The 26,602-nt window shown below is 39.7% G+C and overlaps 1 protein-coding gene across 5 annotated transcripts in view; it reads right to left on the reverse strand.

The window, feature by feature from the left end:
• LOC110831216 (uncharacterized) overlaps positions 1-26,602 on the reverse strand; it is a 66,388-nt gene that overhangs the window by 28,138 nt on the left and 11,648 nt on the right. For 4 of the 5 annotated variants that reach the window (XM_087349158.1, XM_087349159.1, XM_087349155.1 and 1 more), the window contains exon 2: positions 15,637-15,877. In XM_087349158.1, coding sequence (XP_087205284.1) covers positions 15,637-15,807 — 171 coding nt within the window. In that variant the 5' untranslated portion in view covers positions 15,808-15,877. The remainder of the gene's footprint in view (positions 1-15,636; positions 15,878-26,602) is intronic. The other variant, XM_087349156.1, reaches the window with a different exon arrangement.

Here is a 26,602-nt window from a genome sequence, read left to right on the forward strand (position 1 = left end):
ATGGCGAGTATGCCGGATACAATAAATTAGTAGCTATCAGCTCTTTTTACAACCGGTACATATTAATTTATCGCGGAAATAATTACATACATCCAGTTAACATTCATGTAACAATAGAAGTTAGTTGACATTACAGGCCCGAATTACCCACAACAAAACTGCAGGCACTCTGCAAATATGGTTCATGTTTCTTGATCTTACTCTGTGTTTCCGCGTAAGGATAGCTATGGCTATGTGGGCAACAGCAACCGCTTTAAGGTGAATGACTCCAGGTCTATTGAAAGATGTGTTCATGTATGTTGTATCACGTTCTAACTTCTACGTATTAGAAATTCCTCCTAATGGCACGAAATCACATTATTGCATATGCAACTTCATTAAAAGAAGAGTAGAAAGAAATGTCAGGGCAATTTTTGGTTGATTAGTTATCAGCGGCGTTCAGAATTGAACACATTTTTATTACAGCCAGCCTACCTTCAGCACAGATGCCATGTTCCTGTTTGTACCCACTTCATAGACATCGTGAACGAATTCGGTCTACAGATTGTACGGAACTTTTATTCCACAGTGTGGTTCTTAGGCGACGGCAAATCTACAGACCCTCCACAGCAAGGTACCATTGAGCATTACAAGACTGCACGCTTGACACTTTCACCGTGATTTACTGCAGCCTGTGTTACATAAAGGCAAGATATCAATCATCACGTCAGCTCTCTAGCACAACTACAGGATTTGCAAAAGTGTTGACAATCTCACTGCGATCCGCTTTCTTAAACACTAACGTTGCATCGGTGCAAGCCAAAGGTATTCAAACATATTCTTCCATTATTTATTCATTTTTTCTCGTTCTTTCTCTAATTGTTTGAGAATATAATGACTTGTGGTAAGAAGACAGCTTAGATGATAAAAGGTGATAACAAAGATAATAGTTATATCGGGCCAACGATACATCGTTGTTGAGATATCGATTACTTTCCTCTCGCGGATGATTTCCGTTTTCTGCGGAGCGTTTAAGTGTTGTTATGGTCCAAGTACGAGACTAGTTCAACCAGGAGGCCAAATAATGTCTTGTCCTTTTCCTATTTCTTACTTGATAACGGAAGCAAAAGCCAACCTTTGAAACGTAATTTTGTAATTTAGACGATGAACTAAGTCCAAAAGAGCAATTTAAAGCACCAATGTCAGAAACTTTCAAATTTCGACAATGCGTAGAACTTTATCTCACTCACGTGCCGTCATGGAGCGGTGAATAATTATATCAGCAAAACAACATTTGTTGAAAGTGGGAAAGTACGATTCCGAGTTGTACCCGGAATTCCTTGTTAATTTCTTCTAACTTGGCACACAATTTCTTAAACATTTCATTACCACTGCTTGTATTTAAAAAAAAAACTCTTTGCAGTCGTAAAATATACAACATTATGAGCGAGTGAGTGCTTTAATACCCGTTTCTACGACTGACCAACCGGGTTCAAGGCATCTTGATGCCGGACCGGACAATACATGCGTTGACAGATGCTGGCTTGGGTCAATGGCTTGCCAGTTTGGGCTGTCCAGAGGCATCTGAAGCAATCCCCGTTACCTCACCTCGACAACAGACAGAAGAACCATGTGCTGCCAGCTGCTGGCAACCAGAAGCTACGTGAATGCACATGCTACAGGGCAGAGAGAGATTAGGCTTTAAAGCTACTTTAAATTATTAAATTCATTTACGGATTTCTTAACTACTGTGCAAGTTTTTAACTAACTCTGAAGTAACTGGTTAAGTAAGAGGTTCACTAATTGCCTAAGTATCATCACGAAGAAAATGGTTGATTGGCTGCCTGTTAGCCTGAGTATGATAGCCTAAGTAACTGGTCATTGAGTAAGTAATTCACGAATTTAATAAAACATTAACTAAGAAACTAAGTTATTAACTCACTAAGTAATTTATTTAAGTGTTTTAGACTGGTATATCTTAAAACCTTGCATACCGTGCAGTGTTATATAAATATACAAATTCATGCATATAAACAAAACTGTTTACACAACGTTCGTAAACAGTTATGTTTGTATGCATGAGTTTATATATTTACAGGTATATCTTGCTTTAATTTGGATGCACGACAACCATTCCCTCAGCAATAGCGTGGTCAATGCCTCGTGATTCATAGTGTCCAGTGTCGTTTTAGTTACCTTCGAACGTTATGTGTGTGTGGCTACAGTATGCTTACTGGAATTCGAAGAAACTTAAGCAATCTAACGACATTCGGTTCAAGAACTACCACGCTGCCTAACCAAGATTCAAACCGGTTTCTTCCAGAATACAAGTTAGACATGATGCTACTACGGTCTAATTAGCCAAGTCAAGATATGTAAAGAAACATTCCTATTTGTTGTAGGATTTGAAGTTTTCACGGTGATGCGATCTCAATATGATGGTGGTCTTCTGTGTTGTCACGCCACGTTGGCTGTATGCCCACATTCCAGACGAACATACTGCCGCCATCTTCTGGGCTGAAGTGTAAACTGTTTCTAAAGTGGCTGAGATAGCAATCAAGTAGGAACAGGCTTAAACCTAAACCGATATGACAAGAAACAGGAGTTACTGCAGCATCTTTAAATAATCAACGAAGCAACCAAACAAAATACACTTTAATGGTGGCAAAAGGAAACAAACAAACAAACAGAAGTACATCCTGCAATACAAATGACGTTTCAGTCACCGCGGCTACTCCAATCCAGTCCATCATGACATTTTCCCATGAACTTTGGGAGGTGCTGGCTTTAAAGCCACTACTGCCCGCTCGTGGGCGGATGTCTGAGTTACTGCTTCCCCCCCCCCCCTTTCACTCTTTAGGAATGTGGGGACACCAAGTTGCCCCAAAAGGAAACGAACTTCTGTCTTTTTTTAACCACCGTGTTTCTTTCATTCCGTTGAAAACAACTTCTGATCGAACATTTCACTGCTGAAACCTTTCTGATATTTTCAGACTCTCTCTTATCTGTAGCGTCGTTTTATTCCTGTACCATTTCCCTCCACTGGTAATTTTGTATGAGGGACAGACATGGACAAACAGGAAATGTACACAAAGTTTTGGTTGGAGAATTCAGAGAAGGAGGCAATTAAAAAAACAGAAGAGTGACAGAAAAATATTAAAATGTCTTTTGATTATAATATCTTTCGTGATTGTATGGTATGTTCCAGGCTGGATGCTGAATAGTAAAATGAGGTGCCTACGACTGACCAGCTGAATGTACTGCGTTCAAAATTGAATCATCATGTGTTTTATTCCACGATTTCCCGCCTACTGAAGAACTTGAAAAACTGTCGCGTGGGCATAATCAAGTTGTTTTAATCACCCAAGTTCCCTGCACGCCCAGTTTGCATTCTCACGGGAAAAACAGACGTGTGGAGGCGTCATTCTTCTTGTAAAAGAATTGTATTTTTTACCTTTAATATGGTGATTAAATTAAAGCCACTTGTAGTCTAGGAAATAAAAGCAGATCCTCGCATTGAATTGCTGGTACTTGAATTATTTTATTCCGCGAAATTTTACACATCAAGAATAATTCTCATTTAGGAATTACGTCTGAAATGATTTTGATTTAACAGTATTAATTTTTCCCTCTTTCTCCCACAACCACTTTCTCTCTTGTTCATCCCTCTTCTTGTTTCTTCTTTCTTCCTTCCTTCTATTCTTTCCTGTTTCTTTAATGTTCGAGTCTTTAGCTTCTACCAATATTTCCACATTTCGCCCTTCCTCTGTTTATTTATCAGTTTTCCTCTGTTTCCTTTATTTTTATAACAGCTGTCATTTGACAAGACACTAATTTCACATAATATGGAAGCACACATATTCCCTTGCTCTTTGTAACTCGCATTTGACACATCAAAAAAGAACTGCCACAATCTGTTCCAATTTACCACACGCCTGATGTGTCCTATGTGAACACATCACAAGAACAAGTTATATCCTGCCCAGAGACGAATTTTCTTGGAATTCTGTACTGGCTTTGTTTCGACGCCCTTCGGAGATTCGCCAGTGTAGACCAACTTTGGTGCCTCCATAATTAAGATTATCACCTATTAAATCTACAGATGCACATTTACTATAATGTTCAAGAACCAACAAAAGGCGTTCTGGAGGGCTGGGCTTGTTCTGATTGGACACCATCAACTGACTGACAAATTGTTGTGTTCAGAGCGCTGTTCCCTGAATCCAGTGCGCTTGATGGACTTACCGCATCAGATGATTCGGAGAACAATACGCAAATTGAAATAGTTTACCCAGAAAGCAGGTGGGCAAACTCGTTATGGGTACAATGAGCAATTTCGAGAGTGTAATACCATTATAAATCCTGTAACATTTGTTGGAAAATTAACAGAACGAAGCACGCAGCCTTCTTCATGCTAAATCATCACATTCAACAGAATTCGGAGGTTCTAAAATAAAAGGAAGAAAGGAAATCAACAACTAATATGTGTTAATGTATAGGGCGATCCTCTCGTTAGAAGCCTCAGGCGTTCAGCCATAAAACCAATATTTATGCACCGATGGTGGTCGAATGTTGTAGGTACGTAACTTAGTTCTTCTGAAACTGCTGAAAGTGTTCCTACACAACTGGACGCTGTGTTCCAAATTGGCGAATACAAATTACAATATGTCCGCAGGATGGCTGTAACCTCCTGGTAAATGTTTTAGGATCGTTAATGGCATAAGGCCTGTTCATGTAGAACTTTTCCTTGAGCAGGCCCATAGGAAAATATCTGGCAGGGTTTAATCTAGTGTCCTTGTCCGCCAGAAGTCTTTTGGGATAACCCGGTCTCCAACAAATTTTAAACATCTCGCTCCAATATGTGTAGACGCAGAGGGTGACCAAATCTGGAGCCTCTAGTGAGAGAGCCATTCTCTGTTATGACCAATCAATTAACTAAATACCAACCCACCCACCCACCCACTTATCTATCTACTAAACCAACTACCGAATGCCGTGGTTGAGAAGTTATCTTGTTTGCAATGGGAAGGACTTGGGTTGAATTCTCCGCCGTGATGTAAGCTTCTCTGCGATACATCGTTGGATCCCCAAGCCCCTTGTTACATGCCACAATATTATCTTAAAATGGTTCCCTTTCTTCTAGAATCTTCTGAACTCATGCTATGTAATATGCGCTGACAAGAAAGTGTAATTAAGCAAACTAAGAAATAAAGTCTAAGCCAGTATCTATGGGTTTTTGAAATTTGTCCATCGTCTAGCATTCTGAAAAGAACACGTTTTTTTGTAAGACGCGTATATTCATCAAGATAAAACGAATTAGTTTGATCTAAATTATTAACTTGACATACTTCTCGAAAGCGTTCATTATGCTATTTGTTTAAACTCCTCATGTTCATAGATGGCAAACTTTTAATAATATCCGTAGGACATGCCACGAATCTAAAATAATTGTGTCGCATACAGAAGCGTCCATTTTACCTTGCAAATACAACGGATAAGAAAGTTGCACCTCTGACTTTCGCTCACATTTTATTGTTACTGCCAATAACTAATCGAATTCAGGCACGTATATGAAATTTGATGTGGTGGGAGATATAAAACGAGATCAACTTCATTCTGCGTTCTGCCCGGTCAGTCTGTATGGACAGTCTCAAATCGAATCTCGAGAGGTACAGCACTGCTGCCACCAGGCGACCTGACAGTGAATTACGGTGCAATGACCAACATACTTCAACCACACTTAACAAAATCAGGGATGTCCAGCACTGGATCGAACTAACTCGCACAGTGGTAAAACACTTTTTAAATTACGCTGAATTAGCTAATAACGTTTTCTCAGCTGCGTAGATTATGTAACGTCAGAATGACTGTAAATAACAAATAGTAAAAAAAAAAATGTGTTAAATTTCGACCTGAGGAATGTTAGTTTTCGCCACACCTTTCTGTGTTATCTTGTGCGATGGTCTAACACACTGAACGGCGTCTCCTTCAGCATCTCAGAGACATTCATCGTCTATAGAACACGAAGATTCTTCACAGTTCTCGAAACAGTTAAATGCAGTCCACAACTTTACACCCGATTTCTGATCAATTTTAATATTATGATCCCATCTTAACCCATTTTTCTCTCAAGGCATCTTCCCTAAACATTTTTCACTCAAAATGATTTCAAATAGCCACTATTTACAAAGTGTGTGTTGGTACACAATATTTTATTTAAAATTCTGTGCTAGTACCCGGCTACTATTTGAAGCTCAGACAGGATACTATTTAAGATATCTGTGCTAGTAGGCTACAAGTTTGTCGTTTGAACCCAGAATACTATTTAAACTGCATATTTAAAACATTTAAGGTACACGCAACACGTCTACAACATCCTACTTCAACGTACATTGTTTATTGTGTAAATCTACTAAGTTTATTCGCGTGAGCCACATAATGTCTTAATATATATGTTACAAATTGTAAACCATCTACTAACGGGGATAAAATACTACGAAGATGCAAGTAAAAGATGCAAGGTTGGATACTCCTGACAGCGACAGACCTGGTTTACAATCAAGAGAGCTAATAAAACGAGGTTTGAGCACGAACTGGCAGGCAGGAGTCCACAGTGAGCTATGTCTGCCTTAATTAAAGTCGTGTCGAATTTAGCTACGTGGCTGAAAGATAAGTAAGAGTTGGAAAATGGACGACTCATCGCCGTTCTATCCCAAAACAAAAGCAACCTGCAAACTTTCCAAAATGCCTTTCGTGATTAAGTGAAATGCAGAAAGGCAGAAACGCCCTTCCACAATCCTATTTGACATTTGCATATTTTATTGGATGGTGCAAATCTGGCAATTTTCAGTCGTTTCTAGTTAAGCATTGATGTTAATCGGTGTAGTTTTTGCGCAGCAATTTCATGGGATGGAACAAGAGACCATATGTAGGGGAAAACACCTCCATAATACGAAACAGACTAGAATATTTCTTGATACACTATAATATAAACTCCAGGTCAAAATTCAACTACCTACGTCTTCTATAAGCGGAACATCTTGAAGCATAAACAATTTTTATTGCTACGATGGGACGCAACTCTGTCCCTGCAAAACTTCAGCCACAAAAGGACTCACTGTCCATCCCCCCCACCTCCACCCCCCGTTGATATATGAGTGGATATGAAGCATGCAAATCATTTTCTCACACAGGCTACCCTTCCAAGCCATCAATTACTGTATTAGTAAATTTCCCGTCAATAATGACGGTGAAATCTAAAGTATTAAACACACATAGTCATAAATACCATCCCTCAAGGTCCAAAATCCTAAAACAGCAAATGATCACATCTGCTTATTTTATGGACAGAAAACCCTGTAAAGTAGAATACACGCAGCGATTAAAGTACGGGCCAAAGACGCATCTACAGATGTCCTTCATCCAGCTGTTCACACATAACTGATCAGTTTGTTTAATTTAGAAATCTCGAATAGAATTTTGATCGTGTCGCTGTTTTAAGTGAAAAGGAGGTGAGAAAACATGACGTTTCGTAAGTCCATAATATTATCCAGGACAATCCTGGGTTACAGTTCACTGTCCCAGACATTGACCATCAAAGTTCTCCTTAAGTTCAAATGCCAAGGACGTTCTGACTGGTCTAAATAATAGAACGGCTTCTTGCAAGAACGAGTAATCTTAGAGATATCATTCTGCACTGCATTTTGTATTGTTCGTAGACTGTGGGAAATGGCTGGAAGAAGTTCTACCCGAGCGGAGTCGAAGTCGTCGGGTCGCGTCTGGCGCTGTGAATATTAGGTCATTCTTATTTTAACGACGTAACAGACTACGTAATAAAGAAGAGTGTCGTTTTAAATGATCAAATACCCGAAAAAGTATAAAAGTTACTTGTGTAGGTTATCGCAGGGAAAGAAACAATTGTATGATTTGAGGTTTTCACAGCGGTGAGATTTGAAGATTTCATCACGGCGATGAATCGCCCTGATGACGGAGGCAGTATGACCTCTGAAACGTTGGTTAACATCGACCAGACTACACAGCGCAACAACCCAGAAGACAGAAATATTCATACTCATCGCCCTGATGACGGAGGCAGTATGACCTCTGAAACGTTGGTTAACATCGACCAGACTACACAGCGCAACAACCCAGAAGACAGAAATATTCATACTCATCGCCCTGATGATGGAAGCAGTATGACCTCTGAAACGTTGGTTAACATCGACCAGACTACACAGCGCAACAACCCAGAAGACAGAAATCTTCATACTCATCGCCCTGATGATGGAGGCAGTATGACCTCTGAAACGTTGGTTAACATCGACCAGACTACACAGCGAAACAACCCAGAAGACATAAATCTTCATACTCATCGCCCTGATGACGGAGGCAGTATGACTCTGAAACGTTGGTTAACATCGACCAGACTACACAGCGAAACAACCCAGAAGACATAAATCTTCATACTCATCGCCCTGATGACGGAGGCAGTATGACCTCTGAAACGTTGGTTAACATCGACCAGACTACACAGCGCAACAACCCAGAAGACAGAAATATTCATACTCATCGCCCTGATGATGGAAGCAGTATGACCTCTGAAACGTTGGTTAACATCGACCAGACTACACAGCGCAACAACCCAGAAGACAGAAATCTTCATACTCATCGCCCTGATGATGGAGGCAGTATGACCTCTGAAACGTTGGTTAACATCGACCAGACTACACAGCGCAACAACCCAGAAGACAGAAATCTTCATACTCATCGCCCTGATGATGGAGGCAGTATGACCTCTGAAACGTTGGTAAACATCGACCAGACTACACAGCGCAACAACCCAGAAGACAGAAATCTTCATACTCATCGCCCTGATGATGGAAGCAGTATGACCTCTGAAACGTTGGTTAACATCGACCAGACTACACAGCGCAACAACCCAGAAGACAGAAATCTTCATACTAATCGCCCTGATGATGGAGGCAGTATGACCTCTGAAACGTTGGTTAACATCGACCAGACTACACAGCGCAACAACCCAGAAGACAGAAATCTTCATACTCATCGCCCTGATGATGGAGGCAGTATGACCTCTGAAACGTTGGTAAACATCGACCAGACTACACAGCGCAACAACCCAGAAGACAGAAATCTTCATACTCATCGCCCTGATGATGGAAGCAGTATGACCTCTGAAACGTTGGTTAACATCGACCAGACTACACAGCGCAACAACCCAGAAGACAGAAATCTTCATACTAATCGCCCTGATGATGGAGGCAGTATGACCTCTGAAACGTTGGTTAACATCGACCAGACTACACAGCGCAACAACCCAGAAGACAGAAATCTTCATACTCATCGCCCTGATGATGGAGGCAGTATGACCTCTGAAACGTTGGTAAACATCGACCAGACTACACAGCGCAACAACCCAGAAGACAGAAATCTTCATACTCATCGCCCTGATGATGGAAGCAGTATGACCTCTGAAACGTTGGTTAACATCGACCAGACTACACAGCGCAACAACCCAGAAGACAGAAATCTTCATATTCATCGCCCTGATGATGGAAGCAGTATGACCTCTGAAACGTTGGTAGACATCGACCAGACTACACAGCGCAACAACCCAGAAGACAGAAATCTTCATACTCTGATGACGGAGGCAGTATGACCTCTGAAACGTTGGTAAACATCAACCAGACTACACAGCGCAATAACCCAGAAGACAGAAATCTTCAAAGAAACAATTATGTTAACTAACTCATTAACTGGACCAAAGCCATCTCGAGAAGTGATTCTCGTTAGAAAGTCAAGACATTCTACGCCTTTTAGAAAACCCTCATCCTGTTGCCTCCATCATCGCCCTCATAATGGAGGCAGCAAGTACTTCTGAAACGTTGGTCAACGCCACAATCCAGGAGACAGCCATCTTAATACCAAATTCAATAACAAGTCTTTCTTCTGGTGAAGTTACTACACGTACATACGTACGGACAGACCACGAAGCACCGTTGCGAAACGCGAATAAAAGCGGAAGAAAACAGATTAAGCCGATAGCTAAAGCAGGTGTTACAGACTGACAATTCCAGTTTCTTTGCTGTGCTCAGTTCCAGCTACAAACTCGTTAATTTCTTGGTGGTTTGTTGTAAGAAACAGACCGAGGAGAGCAGAAAATACGAAACATTCATACAAATACTCTCTCTCGCTTTCAGCACAGGGTCTTTGTTGTTGAGCAGTGCTCAGCTAGTTTAAAATTTCCCAGTTATTTGTTCTTTGCACAATGCGTACAAAGTAAACGCATATAGATTACGTCATGTCCGGATGTTTCATCGCTAATACTACAGAATTAATGACATAATATGTATTATCTGTCTCTCCGGAAAGTTTAATTTTGGTCCATATCTCTCTGGCGTAAATTTACACAGATTTTTTTAAAAATGTATAGACATTATAAAAACGGTCCATGGTAGAAGACACTGCTGTGGTACATAACATAGGGTTGTGGTTCTCATTTCGATCTATAGATTTTACCTGAAATATTTTTCATTAAATAACTAAATACAAGAGGAAATAATTTCTGGCATTTTGACATTTGTATTTAAATCTGTGGTTAAAGGGAACAAGGCCGATTAGATATTCAAAATACAGAGTTTGCCAGCGCAGCTTAGAGGACGTACTGGCACAACTATCAGCAAAATGACGAAATTTTTGATAACGTTGCACAATTTCCGAATGCCACTTTTAAAGTCGATGGGGGTAGAGGACACATTTCTTGGCATTCCCATTCTCTTGATTTCGGCACATTTGATTTATGTGAGTGACTTAAGGGGAGAGCCCCAGGTATGCAAACGACAAAGTGTTCTACTAAAACAAGGAAAATGTATGACACTTCAGCTACAGTCATCCAAGATATGTTGAAACGCACATGGCAGTATCTGCAGAAAGGCAACATTTATTAACAGCTACAAATGATAACATATCAAAATAATACACCTAAAATAAATCAATTTGTACTATTATCAAAGCCATTATTTGTTCTGTTCTTCTCTCTTCCCGTATTGAATAAATATTTACAATAAATATTGAAATATTAACGTTTTCTACGTAATTTGCACTAAACAAATTGTAACTACCAGTTTCGTCGTCCTGTTTGTAATTTTAACATGGTTCTTCCATATAACGTGTTTTGCTTCACGAATGCGCCTATAGCACGCATAATAACGACCTTGCCTTCAATTACGCCAATATTTCTTAACCACCCAGTTATTAGTTATGCTACGAATTTCAGCAGTATCACTTCCTGCAATAGCACCGCTTTCCACTTGGAGCGCACACACACACAATTAACGTAATATATGGACAGACGGTCTATTAAATCCGAATAAGAAGTTACTTAACAGAATACTCAGCGTCTGTATTATGTTATTTAAATTCACCGTTTGCGATCCTTACTTTACATGCTAATTGTGATAATATCAAGAAGGTTGATATGAATGAGACATGTAGGTCGCATGGGGTACAAAAGGAAATTTAAATACGTGAAACTCGTACAATTGCTGCGAAAACTACAGGGCTGGTGGCAGCTTGAAGACGTTGAAGATAGGGAAATACGATGGGAAGATGTAAACTGGATTGAACTTGCTCACACTGAGATTTCGGATTCCTCAAATGCAGTAAATTTCGTGAATAACAATCACATAATCCTAGGAAAATCTCTTGTCAAAAAAGGCTATTTATTCAAAAAGATTATTCGTTAATAAGGCATTGCGCAAATATCAGAAGTCTTTGGAATACTTTCTAGATCTACCAAGAATATGTCTAGTAATATAAATCAAACAATTCTAAGCAGTATTTGCCACAGTCTAATATGCAATTTTTTCACCAAATACCTCCAAAAGAATGACTTGCACATTATCGTACAAACGCTAAAGTTTTCGATAATAGCTCGTAGAATAAAAAACATCACAGTATTTAAATTGCGAATATAATGGCCAATCGATCTTGTAGGAGATATTCGGATCGAATAAGTGTGTCTATATTAAAATAAACATGGTAGGCCTACTTTAAGCGTTACAATATTGTGCTTATGTAAATTACATTTAACATGAACGTACGTTTTCCTGCTCCTAGTACGTGGAAGACAGCGACAGAAGTTTAGAGATGCAACGCAGACATCTGTGGAACACAACTGAAGCCAATTTACTCGTATAAAATGAATTCTATTCCTTCTTCAACCAGAGAGTGGGGGATCAGACACAACTTTCACCTTCTCTACTGCCCTGGACTCCTCTCGGAGTCTTCTTAAGTGGTTTGGTCGAGTAATTATCATTGGAGATTTCCAGAGTTCTTGATCTAATTAGTAGAAAATCGCGTCACTTTCAATTGTAAGTGATACGATATAACGTTGGTAATATTACACTTCGCGCTCATCTTTCGCCATATTTATACTGAATATTTAAGTCTCATCTTCTTACATATTAACGCCAATACTTCATATTATTGTTAATGATTTATACATGACAATGAGACAGAGAAGGTGGGAATACGATCACTCAAAGACTTAGAAAGAGATAGAATTATAATATTAATATGAATGAGACATCAGGTTCTCACGGCGGTAAGTACGAAGATGGCTGCTTTATCGTTGTAGCGCCGTGTAGCATGGCAGAATTTTACCATCGGTTTAGAGGTCCTTGCTTCCTCCATCATCAGGGATCACTGCTCTGATTATGGATGTAGTAAGTACCACTGAAACGTCGGTAAACTTCTACCAGAATTTTCGGTGCAAGAAAACAGAAGACAGCCATCTTCATTAAGATGATCTTAGAGAAATATATTGTGAAGGTAAGATACTGACGGAATTGGCTAATGATCATGCCAAATGGTTGGCTGTGGTGTTGAACCTAACTACTCTAATGTCAAGAGAGTTAATTAATTATTACTGTGTTGAGAATATTTGGATGCAAAAAGAAGTAAGAAGAAGAAGGACAATTTTACACAATGTGGAGCTTCCTGATTAACATATCCTACCTGGTCTACTATTGTTAGGATTATTAAATCAAAGAAGATAAGATGGGTGGGAAGAGTAACACACAAGTGCGATGAGAAATGCATGTAAAATTGTAGTCAAAAAACCTCAAAACAAAACACAAATTAACTGTTGCCCACTGGGGCTTGACGCTCGGTACAATCATTAATATCAGAACTGTTAGAAACAGCAGTGCAATAAACGAATCGTCTTCTATGCAGACCTTGTACGAAACAATCAAATTGCGACCTCACCGTCTGTCATGAATCACGGTCTTAAATTCTACAAAAAATACAACGACCAAGAAGGCGGTGGGCATATTCCCACGTAGTACAACCCAGCACGCGCACGATTTAAAGCGAAAAAGCGGTGCGGACAGATGAAAGACTTCACTTCCTGAAAACACCATAGAATTGGGTAGTATCATGTCATTCCGTGAGGTATCTACATAAACAGAGCTTTAACACGAACTGGTTATTATTAAAACAGATGAAAAAGATTAAAACCAGACGCGTTTCGGTCTAAGAGGCCATCATCATCACTGAACAGTCCAGCAGCTACATCCGCTCAACCTTGGTGGCTTGGCCTTAAGTGTGAAGTTAAAATCAACATGTTGCAGTTGAAAAATAGAAACCGTGATCGACAATTACATAAATCTAAACATCCACTGGCTTACGTTTGCATATAAGCACTTACATCACCATTTTGAGATATTTTACTTGCTCGAAGCTCGAGTCACACTGAACTCGGAGGCTGGAGAAGTCCATCTACACACGTTGCTTTTCTTTAATCGCGATTAACTTATATATAGAAGGGTCTTAACTAAAAAGTAGTTTATAACGATATTATTTGCAAATATAAATGTCTGTAGTTCGGGGGTTGGTATGAATTTGTTAAACATAGACATACTAGTAACTAGGAACGTCATATGGAAGATCTCATTAAACATAAAGGAATTTACTTCCGTATGGTTGGCTACGTGAGGAATTGGGTAGCCACCTTCGTGTTTCAGACAGAGAGTATGTGTTATCACTGAAATGGTCTGTCTCCCACACGTTATCCCTTTACCGATACTAATTCTTTAAAGCACAGTGGCAACTATATGTACCACCTGTTTTAATAATCAATATCTATATCTTGTATTTAATAGTTTTGTATTATTCTCATCGTAAACAGGGTTTACTTCCTTCAACAGAATTAACTAGTAAATCTTTGTAATGGTGAAGTATCGTGTTTTCTTTGCGGTACGGACTGAATTATGAAATATTATTGAAGACAAGGCGAGGGACAAATGGGTTAAATGGATGCTACGGCTACCTTTGATACTTCAAACGCATTACCACCTAGTATCGAGAATTATTTAAAATTATAATTCTGATCCTGGTGTATTCTGTTATTACGATGGTCCCTACGTAATTGCATTTTGTGAGTTGGTCCTGTTAGTCAGCATTATTATTATTATTATTATTATTCAGTGTTCTGTCTGACGACAGGTCCATTGCTCTGCCCAAAACGAGCTCTCCAGTTTTCCCTATTCTCAGCTTCTCGTTTTAATTCCTAGAACTTCATCTTCTTTCCTTGTTTAAGATCGTCGGTTAGCTGTGTCAGTCTTCTTCCCAGTCAGCATGCGTACGGTTAAATTCATCATTAAAAGCAGTTTCTTTTAAGATCACGTATGCAGCAAGCAGCAAACTGGTCTGTCACGTTATCCTGCGTTCACTTGTATTCATTTAGATTGGGAGCTTTATTTTATCAATATAAACCACGACAGGTCCAATTCTATATTAAATGTGCACGAGAACTCAAAGTTATCTTTACAACTGTGTTTGTACATTTAAAGTTGTCCCTGTACCCGAGCACCATGACTAGAAGCAGTCATCAGATAGATATTAGCAATATTTAATTCTTCTCTCGGAAGGTCATTTCAAAAGAGTACGGTGAGGTCCGTGAGTTGGAATAATTGCCAACTGATAATCTATAGATTGTAGAGAGTACGAGCCACATGCGATTAGGCAGTACACACTGCCATTGTTCTCGTGTAAGCAGAGCGTTTCAACTCACCACTTACGTAATAGGTTTCCTCTATTATTTTTTCTTTCATTTTGAAAAATGACCTCGTTTCTCAGATAGTCAGAGGAATATCTTCCAGAAATTAACTTTGACTTCCGAAACATCTCATTTTTCAGATTCGTAAGTCCTAATAACGTATCTCGATAATTCTGAATTCAAGCGGTAAACTTACACACGATATAAACCAAGTTCACAATGTAGGGCCGTCCTTGAAGGGCTTGTAGTTAATCAGAGGTGGTGAGGAGTTTGTGCTTTTATGAGGTATATTTATTTCAATTAATTCAATAAACTATAGCTGATGTGTCAACTCCGTTCGAATCCCTCCTCGCTCTTTTTTTTTTTGGTCTCCCAAGTTCCCGTTTCTAGACGCTTATTTTGTTATAAATACCTGAATTGTTTTGTTTGATTTAATTTGTTACAGACTGTAGGAAATGAGGTCGACGTGGCCTCCAATGACATACCGTTCATGTCAAGTTTCATGGAAATCCGCCCAGTGACTGATTTGAAACACGTGGATAGACACGTTCACGTATAAATGCGTTTGCTTTACGCACCTTGCCGTACTGCTGGCTACTGGTGGAAGTGTTGGATGCCCAGTGTCCTGTCTCCACCCTAGCGTGCTCCAGCATACCAGTGACGCTGTCCACGCGCGACCATTCCTTCACGTTGTGCCGCTGAAAAGGCATGGACCCGCTGCCCCCAGATCTCGATGGAATCACCTCCATTTCTGCTCTGCTTCACTCAGCTGATGAAATTCCCACATCGACCATGTCATTGTTAGACGGTGACACCTGCCTGAAAAAACAAATTAAAATACCTCAAACGGAAGCAAAGAGCTAACCAAGGGCTGGAGATCGGGGTTTATTTCTCGGAAAGGAACAGTTTTTTTTTATTTTGCCATCACACAGCCTCTAGGAGTTAAATGGCCGGACCGTGAAGCTTCAACTCAGCCCGATGTGAAGGTCACAGAATGCGAAGAGCTTGCATATGATACGTCTTACGCTAACTGTCACGTCCTGTACTTTCTGGTGGAAAGGCACATATACAAGATACAGAGAATAGTTGTGACTGTGTAATAAGCTGTTGCGAACCGCCGACAAGAGGTGATCATCCAATCTGAAGAACTCAACGTGCGGAATAAACAACCCTCAGCGAAAAAAAGAATGTATATTACTTCGTGGCACGACCTAAGAACGTAAAATGCAAAGGATAATCACCACAACATAAATATTACATAAACAGAATGTGAAGATCTGAACTCAAACCAATTGTCAACAGTCGACAGCTTCCTTCCGAGTCCTTATCTACTAAACAATCATAACACAGTCGGATGATTATATAACATCTGCAGTTGAACAGCTTAGTTCAATATTCTGTGAGTTTATATTACAATTATCACATTATGGCAGTGGCGGCTCGTGAGTCTGAGCAACGGTAGTGCTGCGTAAGGGGAAAAAATCAGAACAGTATTTCAACACATAACAATACAAATAAATGAAAAGTAAATTTACATCAGGAGAAAACGTATACGTGATCGACGGTGTTTTAACAATTTGAAAGTTCGGAAGCGGGAGGCCATGATTTTTTACAACATTTTTCACTCAAAGACAATTTATAAACAGTAATTTGCCGTAACTATAATACACTTCCTTTGCTCATTAACATTATCAGAACAAAAAATGGTCAGCATACAGAATTATTGAACACTCATTAACAATAGCCACTCAACAGTTTGTGATACAGAAACTAGTCTAAAACACGTGGTACCGGGCAAGGGTGTTTACTATAAGCCGGCTGCGGGAACTGCAGCTCCGATACGCGCTGTACAAGCGAACTGCCCCTCACTCCACCGCCCGCAGCGCTCTATAAATTTGAACGGCTAGACGCGCTGAAAATCTAGCAGGCGGATGATAGCCCCGTTCTGCTTCCCACTCCTCAACCGTGGACTTACTATCAGTTCAGCCGATTAATGGATAATGACAACGTAAGGGGCAATATTAAAATAATGATATATAGGAAATAAAGTTTTACAAAAATTTTATACACAAATAATAAATTTTTCAATTTTTGAAAAATTATAGGGGTTGCTGCAGCTCTGCATGATGGTTATAATAAACTTTAAATTGTAATGTATATCGGGGCTGCATGTGGCACACTGGTCGCCTGTTTACCATCCCTGATAAGACGATTTAAGTGGTTAACTGGACTGGAACATTGGGAACAGAGCAGTCTACCACCACCACCACCACCACCACCAAGCGATCGGGATGTGCTCCACTGAATGCGAGAGCACCAGAAACAAACAGCTTCTTGCGATGATGAAAGTTAATTCCAAATTACGTTTACATTTTGTGTCCGTGGACTGGCACTAACATGGCTCAAGAGGTAAGTAGGACAGAAACAACAACTGCGGAAAATATCTTTAGTTTATGCTTCTTTCGTCAAATTACTGTTAGGAACTTTAAGACACGCGAAACCTTTCTTAAGATGGCTGTCTTCTGGGTTGTTGCGCCGTGTAGTCTGGTAGACGTTTACCGACGTTTCAGAGGTCCAAGCTGCCTCCATTATCAGGGCGATGATGGTCAGATAACTGGTCTAAATGTAGAAATAAAAATAGATCGAAGAGTAATAGAGTATCAAAGAGTGGACTGAATTAGCAAGCAAAGGAGAGAGGAGGGTCCAATGGTGTGAACAAGGTAATGAAGCGGAGAAGTTCTTGTCCAGCTAAATAAGCAAATTTTCAAGAAATATTCTGTTCCATGAAATGACCAGTATATATAACAATGCTCTCTTTTAGGCGCTGTTGAAGTCACACTATTATTATTATTTTTATTATTACGTAGAAATTAGAACCTACACACAAAAACAAAGCTTTAAACAATAACACCTAACCAGTACAGATTAATTATTAATACAATTTTGAAAAGGAAGAAGTGCCTTTGGCCTAATCGTGCACGTGCACAGTTCTAATATGTCAGTGGTTCCATGAAGAGCGCAATGGACGAAATACTGGGAATCGGGGCGTAACAAGAACCCACACGCCATTAGCTCACACACAAACACTCCCACACCCTGTCAGCCCTTTGTTGTTTTAATAGGGTTCCTTTTGTGCCAGTGAACTTCAAGCCAGAAAACACAAATATGCAAATGATTAGATAATAGTATGTTATATAGCCAAAATGCATGAAACTATTATGCCTAAAAACTGTAACGTCACAGGGGAGGTCTCTATAACCACGTTCCAAATAACAAATCCTGTGGCTGTCCGAGTTTCTTTCGAAATGTGACAAAGTTAGCCAAATTACAACAAATGAGACTGTGTTAAAATCCCATCTTTAAACCCAGATATTGACATACTCCGATTTACAAGTTCCTTGTTTGCCTGTTTTTGAGTCATCGACTAAACGTGTAACTGATGGGAGGTGGGGGAGGGGCGGTGTCTCGCCTAAGAATTGTCAATCGAATTTGACGTTCGTCAATACTGGATAGATATAACCCTACCTTACATGAAGCTCAAATCAGACCATCATATTCTCTCAAAATGACATTGTATAAAGAAACGACATGTAACTAAAAATGAAGACCTTGATGAGCTCTACAGCTTTGAGGATCTATAACTTTATGCATTATAATAGGCCTATTTGTAACGTCACATAAATTTATAATCTGTAACAATATATTTATTTGTATCTGCCATGGGCTATATGAACATAAGGTCAAAGCGGTATAGAAGAGGCCCCATTTGGAAAATATAAGTAAGCCCAAGTCCATTGATTGATTGATTAATTAATTGCCTGATTCTTGGTTTGTTAAACAAAATTTCAACTGCCTAGTTTATGTAATCTAATGGTGGGATGACTTGTTAATCATGAATCGAAAAAGACGTGGCTGGAAGCTGTCGTTGCATATTTTAAAATACAGTCTTGGATTAACATGAATGGGCTGAGGAAAAGCACAACAAATGCAGTCAAGATTCCACACCGAGAATTTAGCCCAGAGCCTCTCGAGTGAGAACTAGGAGTGTTCTCCACTCTTGTTTAAATAGAAAATACTGGATAGAGAATAAAATAGACATGCCATATGGGCCGACGCAAGGAAAGTAGCGGAACTGGCTGGCATGCTTTTGCCATTAACTAAACATCGTATGGGTGTCAGTGCAGGTGTTTTGCGGACCGCGGCTCAAGTATATCGCCTACATAATAACAACCTGGAGGCGTCTGGTTGGCCACCATTCTAAGAAAAGAGATGACATGTTCCCTCCATTATGGCCTTGTTTCACCAGTGAATGAGTAAACAAAGGACAATCGCGACTTCAACGACTAAACCGTTAAAAATTAGAGAAGAGACTTCAATGCGTGTATAAACAGATAACCGTTACATGTGAAGACACAGTGAACAGAAACTTTAACCGGGTCTCTAAGCACAGAGTTCGAAAGACGAAGTGGATGCACTTCTCTCACAGTTTGAATATAAATGAAACTGGCTGGTCCCTAAATCCTTTCAAGACACTGTTCCAGCTGCAGAAGATATATAATGTTGAATATGACGGAAAGAGATAACGGTGAACAGACGAGAATTTGAGACACGCGGTAGTGGCCAAGGATGGATGAGGAAAACCACAAAAACTATCAGTCCAGCCGAGATTCGAAGTGGGTAACGCCAGAACAGACATAAAGAGGTGCCCTAAGATGGAAGCACTTGCAACAGAATACTTCATTTTACATCAGTTATGGCTACGATAAATTTAATAAAATATATGACACAAAATAAGCGAACTGATAATGGTGGTTGGTACAACTTTGTTTTATAATGCAAGAACAAATCTAACCTTTGGGTAGCCTGATACACTAAGACAATACTTTATAGCAACACTTCCATCTAATGTGGCTTATTCGGAGCCTGGCTAGTGGAAAAGCCGGATCTGGATATTAAACTACGCCCATTAAAGCCATACAAGTTGGTTAAGAAGCACATTACTCTCTTAATTGTGTTACTACATTGTGTTTGAGTGAGGACAAAGGCATGTGGGAGACAACACGTACGATGCATTTTCAAAATGAAAATACAACCAAAAAGAGAGTCACAGCTCAATTCTAATTATCCGGAAATGTTTGTAGTGTTTTTAATGAATCCAGCTTGTAAACAAATATCTAAAACACGTGTCGTTCTCGTAATGAAATATGGACTACCGAATGGCGATATTTAGACATTAATATGGTTTCTCATCATTTTTAAATCTATCTGATGCATTTTACAATAAAATATTGCCTTCAAAAAAAAAAATATATTTGTGAAGAAATAGAAGTTTTGGATCTCGAAAGAAATAATCCGCAATAAATTTCAATAGGACTTTTCCACTACATATTTTTCCAACGATTCATCCGTAAGTGCAGCGAGTTCCTTGAAGACTTGAGTTGTACCGACTACGCATAACATATTCAGAACCAGGGAAGTTCCAAGTTCAAATTTACGCAATTTGATCGACCGAACGTAGAAAGATTTTCCTCCTTACAGTTACTGTTGCAATAGGATGAAACTATATATCTGTGAAACTGGGCCTTACCCGGATAATATATGCGCATGGGGCAATAGTGGAATGACACTGCAGGGTAAAACAAGATGACTAAGAGAAAAACCTGTCCCAGTGCCACTTTGTCCACATATCCCACATGTGCTGACATGGACGAGAACCTGGTCGTTCGGGGTGAAAAGCTGGCGACCAACTGGCGACCCTCTTCCTCCTTACTTATCAATAAGCAATTTCCTACTCAGCTGTGGCCTGTATGTAATACTGGCACGCCGCGATATACAGTAAAACCCACGCGTGTGGAGGAGACAGATTTGTACAGAAAAGTGCCAGCGCCTTCCGTCGAGTCAAGGTGGACCCCGTTCAGTCGAACAATGGATTTCGCAATCAACAGGTCTGTTGATTACGCCTCGACAAAATGCCCTAATAAGTCATCAGTATGTCTTGTTATCGGATACCGATTGATAATTAAGGATCCTCCTCATTCGTCCTCCTTGGTATTCATATTTTATTAACTACGTGTTCAAGTTTTTTTTATTAATCACTTTAGTAGTCTTATTATCTTCATCTTCTTCCTTCTCTGCAATATTCTTCTTCTTTCCTCCTATTCTCTTCATTTTCTCATTTTCTTCTCCAGTTAATATGTTATTCCCAAAATACGAGTCTTTAACGCAGTTTCGCAGGGTTTCTTTGTCATTCAGGAAAATAATTTTAACCATTCCAGAAACAATGTCGCGGGATACGTGATTATTCTATTAATTCCTCCACTCCTTCATTAATTTTTGTATGAACTACATTCCTCACTGTTACCCGACGTTTTTCACTTTTCTCACTTTTATGAACGGTATCTCTTATCACTTATGTCCGTTTATTAGCCCATCATTCCTCCTTGCGCCAGATGCCACATTGTCGGCTGCTCTTTGCTTGTCCTTCCTTTATGGATGACAGAACTAAATATTGTTATTACAATTCACACGTGATATCACTTCCTCGTCTTTTTCGTTTGCTATTCCATTCTTCCAAGCGCTGAATACAACACTGTATTCTAATACTCCAACTGATCATTCTTTAAGGATGATGTCACTTGATGTCTGTCTCTGCAATTATTGTGAGTAAGGAGTACTCTTTCTTTCTGTCTTTAAACTGTCTCTCTTTCCCTTTCCTTTGTACTCCAATGTACGAGTAACTCGAGGCACCGTCAGAAATAATATCACCAGATAAACAGCAGCCCACACAATGTAAGACTTGATCTCACAACTCTATCCTGCTCTACTCTCAAACTAGTTTGTAATCCCCCATAAGCACCTCTGGGCTAATAACGGTACGGACGCTGAATCACCGGATGTTTTATATATCGCCACATTTACTGGAAGGTGAACTCAGGTATCGACTCCGATCAACTATACAGAATGTCCCGTGATGTTGTACCAATGCTTCCTGAGGATATTCCCAGTCAGAAATGTCATATGAAAATACATCCGATCCTCAACGGTAACGGAGTTATAGACAGACATTACAGATTATATGAACGACACAAAACACGATTACGGATGTACTCCCAGCGAATGACGGGGCACCTCACACGTGATGGAGTACCCGAATGAGAAGTTCCCTCGCCGAATGGCCACTACGGTCACCGAACATCACTTCCATAGGTACATGAAAAACATGAACTACGATCATAACCTGATCACTGTTCTGCATTGATATCAATTAAAATATATTACTATCATCGCGATATGAACTCTCGCATTTGGAATAAAACAGGTAACATTAAGTTCATTTCCGGACATTCTGTTGTTAACTAATCTATAAACTACTCCGTGACCCAACAAATTATGCCTTGGACATCACTGAGTGTTCGGTGCAGAGATAAATACTAATCGACAAGTATTTTACAGTCGGGAAAGAAGCAAGCTACACTCCCCACATAAAATTACTTTCTCACGGATCACTGCACTAATTAGCATGCGCTGAATCACGCCTAACCTGGTCCCTCTTATTGCGATCTGAGACAGATCTGGCGGAAGCATGAATAATATAATGATGAGTGGATATTAGCTGCTCCTTTAATCCGTTCAGACACACACTTGGACCATGTAGACTGTTTAAACAATAAAACTTTTTTTTTCCACTTATTCTCAGACATTTAAAATGCTGTTTCTTTATTCCAGTGCTATCTTCCAGCGGAAGTAACTGTCCGAGGTAAGACTGGGGCCTGCCCCTCTATTCATACCACTCTCGTGACGATCATGACTGTTCTTCAACACGAAGTTCAGCTTTTATTCTGATGCACCTTTCTATCCTTAACTTCCAGTGATGTCAATGAGAGAACAGAGATGCACTGCCATTTATGTTCTCGAAATAAGAGTTGGCAGGCGCAGAGAGTCCCAATGAAGGACGGTCGAAGATGATTCACATAAACGAGGAAGGCTCCGCTTTCTTTTATAATTTGTAGTGTTTGTTATCCAGGGGTCCACAAGTTGACTAAATTTTACTTTTTTATATTGTATTGCTGCAAGTTTTAAGCTTCTTTCGTCCCTTTTTTATTGCCACACTGGAGTCAAAACATGATGAAAAACGACACCTTCTGTCTACATTCCAGTTATTCTGTATTCTGTTTAATTAGAATGTATGAGATAATTTTGGGGAGGGGGTTCACAGGACCAAATATGTAGGAAGGGGGTCCGCGGCACCAAATATGCTCAGGAACGCTGATTTACTGGACTTGCTCACTGCACTGACCACCGAACTGAACTGCTGAACTGACAAGAATTCCTGAACAAGACACTGGCAACTCAATGCCAAGCGTCGCGATGCCTATCGTCCCAACGCCGCTACAAGTTTCCGAACAAGCAAAGATTAATCTCGGGACGCCAGACAACATGACACAGACATCCCAACGCCGACAGTGCAAGGCAGTTAAAATTTATTTCTCGTTCTCTAACTCAGTCTAACCTAAACTAACCTGACCTAGTAGGATTTGAACGATTTATCTCGTGTAAAACACCGAAAATTTTAACGCTCTTGTTCCTAACTGGGAATTCGGGATCGAAACTGAAATAATTCTTCATTGTATCAAGTCTTGGCAGAGCAGCAACTTTTGTCCTCCTATCAGTCCCATGTACCAAGAACAGAGTAGAAAGCCGACAATCAAGAAAACAGATCGTGAGTGAAATATGCGAATTGATAATCGTATCAATTCAACTTTCGATGGTAGTAGTCAGTCGATCGATAGAGTGGGACAGAAGTTATTATAACACACTGCCGCCCGCTAGCCTAAATAAGTTTTTTTCTCCTGTTCTCCATATGCACTCGTGATTAATACGTGTAGGCTGTGTGGTATTACATAAATTTAATCGGGGATAGAGAATGAGGTTAGAGGGACAAGAAGAATGGGAAAACTGAAAAATCCACACAAAATTTTAATGTAAAAACTGGAGGCAAGAGAACATTTGGGGGACCTAAGGATGGACAGAAATATACAAAAATATATCTTAAATAAGTTCCAGAAGTATGAACTGTATTCAACTGGCTCAGGAAAAGGTCCAATGGCGGGCTTCTTTTAACACGGTAATGAACCTTCAGGTTCCATAAAAGTAAGAAATTTCTTGGCTAGCTAAATAACTATAAATTCTTAGTGAGATTTTGTGTTCTCACGGATGCGAGTATGAAAATGACAGTCTTCTGAATTGTTGGCTATGTTGTTTGACAGACATTTACAGACGTTTCAGAAGTGTTTGATGCCTCCATTACCAGGGCGATCATAGCCTTGATGGAGGCAGCAAGCACATCTGAAACGTCGACACATTTCTACCAGACTACACGGCGCAACAAACCAGAAGATTACGTTTTTCAACTAGCTCTTTATGTCAGACTATGTACCATGGACTTCGGTCCAATTACTTTAGTATAAGACATCCAAGAAAATACACTCCACTGTGGTAGGCCTATTAGCTACGTATGAAATTATAAGGTAACTTATCACCAAACACCCAAACACTTTGCTTCTGATCAGTTACGTATTCACTCCGCAATAACATGGCGACATGCTCTGTAGTCAGCAAAGCCTCTTACTCAATGAACAGTAGAGTCTTCCCCTGGGGGCACAGCGGTTGGAGGTGAAGGTAATCATTCAAATCTATAAACATTTATTGTCAAGGCCCAGAATTCTTGGAGCTTTACCTTCAAGCTTCCTTCACGTCTTCTTGGCGTGGCGCCTAAGATGCAGAAAAACTTAACTTTTACTTCCTACATTTAACAATGGTTCATCAGTTACTGCAATCAAACTACCTATCGTACTATGAATCATCTGGCAAAATTCCCCGCTTTTATGAAACACAGTGACTCGTCATAATTATAGGAAACTTTGACACTGATCTGGTCCTGCGACAGTTCGGTTCTGTTAATGACCTCACAACGTATTTTCTGGTGTAGAGGCATGCCACCGAACATCTGTGATCACAATTTCATTTTAGGCATCTAGGCTCTAAGGAAACGGTAAGATCCGATCTCAATAGTAGTTAGAATTTTCCGTGTCTAAACTGCTCCTCGTCTCAACGTAAGCATAATTTAAATTTCATACTTTCATTCACGCATAAGCGACAATAATATTACATTTTTATTCGATATGATTAATATTTAAAAATAAAGTAAAAAAATAAAGCTGTCCCACTAGACGCCATATAGGCGCTTGTGGGAAGTGGTGGTATAGCTCCTACTCATTCTTAATCTCGGTACTAAAGTGGGGTGAGTGGTCAGCATCACGCCCCGGCCGCGATTTACCCCCAGGAAAGGACCCCGGTACCCATTGGATAGTGGGCTGGGTGGGCCCCAGAGCCGGTCTAGACGCAGAGGCTACAGGGAAAAAAACAATCCTCTGCCCCCGTCGGGGATCGAACCCAAATGAAATAAAATTAAAACAGTAAAATGTTTGCGAAGATTTCAGGTTCTCACTACGAGTATAAAGATGGCTGTCTTCTGGGATGTTGCGCAGTTTAGTCTGATAGATATGAAGCGACGTTTCAGAGCTTACTGTCCCCATAATCAAGATCATCATTCTGATGACGAATGCTTTACACGGTGCAGCATCCCATAAAAATATTTCTTTCTATGAAGCGTAATATTTCTAGTGATGATTAAAAACAGAACATTTACGTATACAGAAACTGAACATACCAAGGTCAACGTGTCATTCAAAATTGTAAAGAAAGTATTTGGAAAAGTGTGCGTATCCACTGGATTACTTTGTTCTTGTTTTGTACAGGAAAGGCCTTGATACCTGTGAATACTTGCAATTAGTTTAAACAGTACGCAGACGTCGTCACTAATTACTCGTGACATTACCTGCACGCCACGCCAGGCAAAGCTTACAATAAATATCCTTCAATTTGGTCACCGTTGGGAATAGACCTTCACGCCATAACAGTTCAATAGCGTTTTAACGGTGACCTAATAGCCAGTTTAATCCCTTCGTCACTTACCCTTTAATTGTTTCCAAAGAGGCGGAAGTGATTGTAAGAATTCCTGACTGGGCGAATTCAAATGGGAGTTAATACGTTCTTAATTATTAAACTTACCTAATATGTACTTCTTAAATTAAATCTTAAAAGAATCTGACACGAACGTGTTATAAGGTCTACTAGTACAAAGGACAATGATGACCGGTTCCCTAAGCGACCTTAACATTTTATTAGAAGTAGCAGAGGAATCACATTAAGGTCAAAGAAAATGCGACTTGTCTCCATTTGAATTATAAACTTTAAACTACATAAAACTATAAATTTACCTCTCGTTTTATATTAACATGAAACTTTCTTTTTACTCTGGGGGAAGTGCAAAGATAATGGAGTTAAGAAATTGTTGATAATCTAACAGTAATGAAGTTAACAAAGAACTACTGAAAATTACATAAGAAAGGACTTCAAAAGTTTGTGCCTTCATTCAGTGTAATTAAGATGAGTGGGTATGACATACAGCAAGCACAGGGAAAA

Source organism: Zootermopsis nevadensis, unplaced genomic scaffold, assembly GCF_977971745.1.
Source record: "Zootermopsis nevadensis isolate Lab colony 2312 unplaced genomic scaffold, Znev_1.0 Znev_ptg000015l, whole genome shotgun sequence".
In the NCBI taxonomy this organism is placed as follows: domain Eukaryota; kingdom Metazoa; phylum Arthropoda; class Insecta; order Blattodea; family Termopsidae; genus Zootermopsis; species Zootermopsis nevadensis.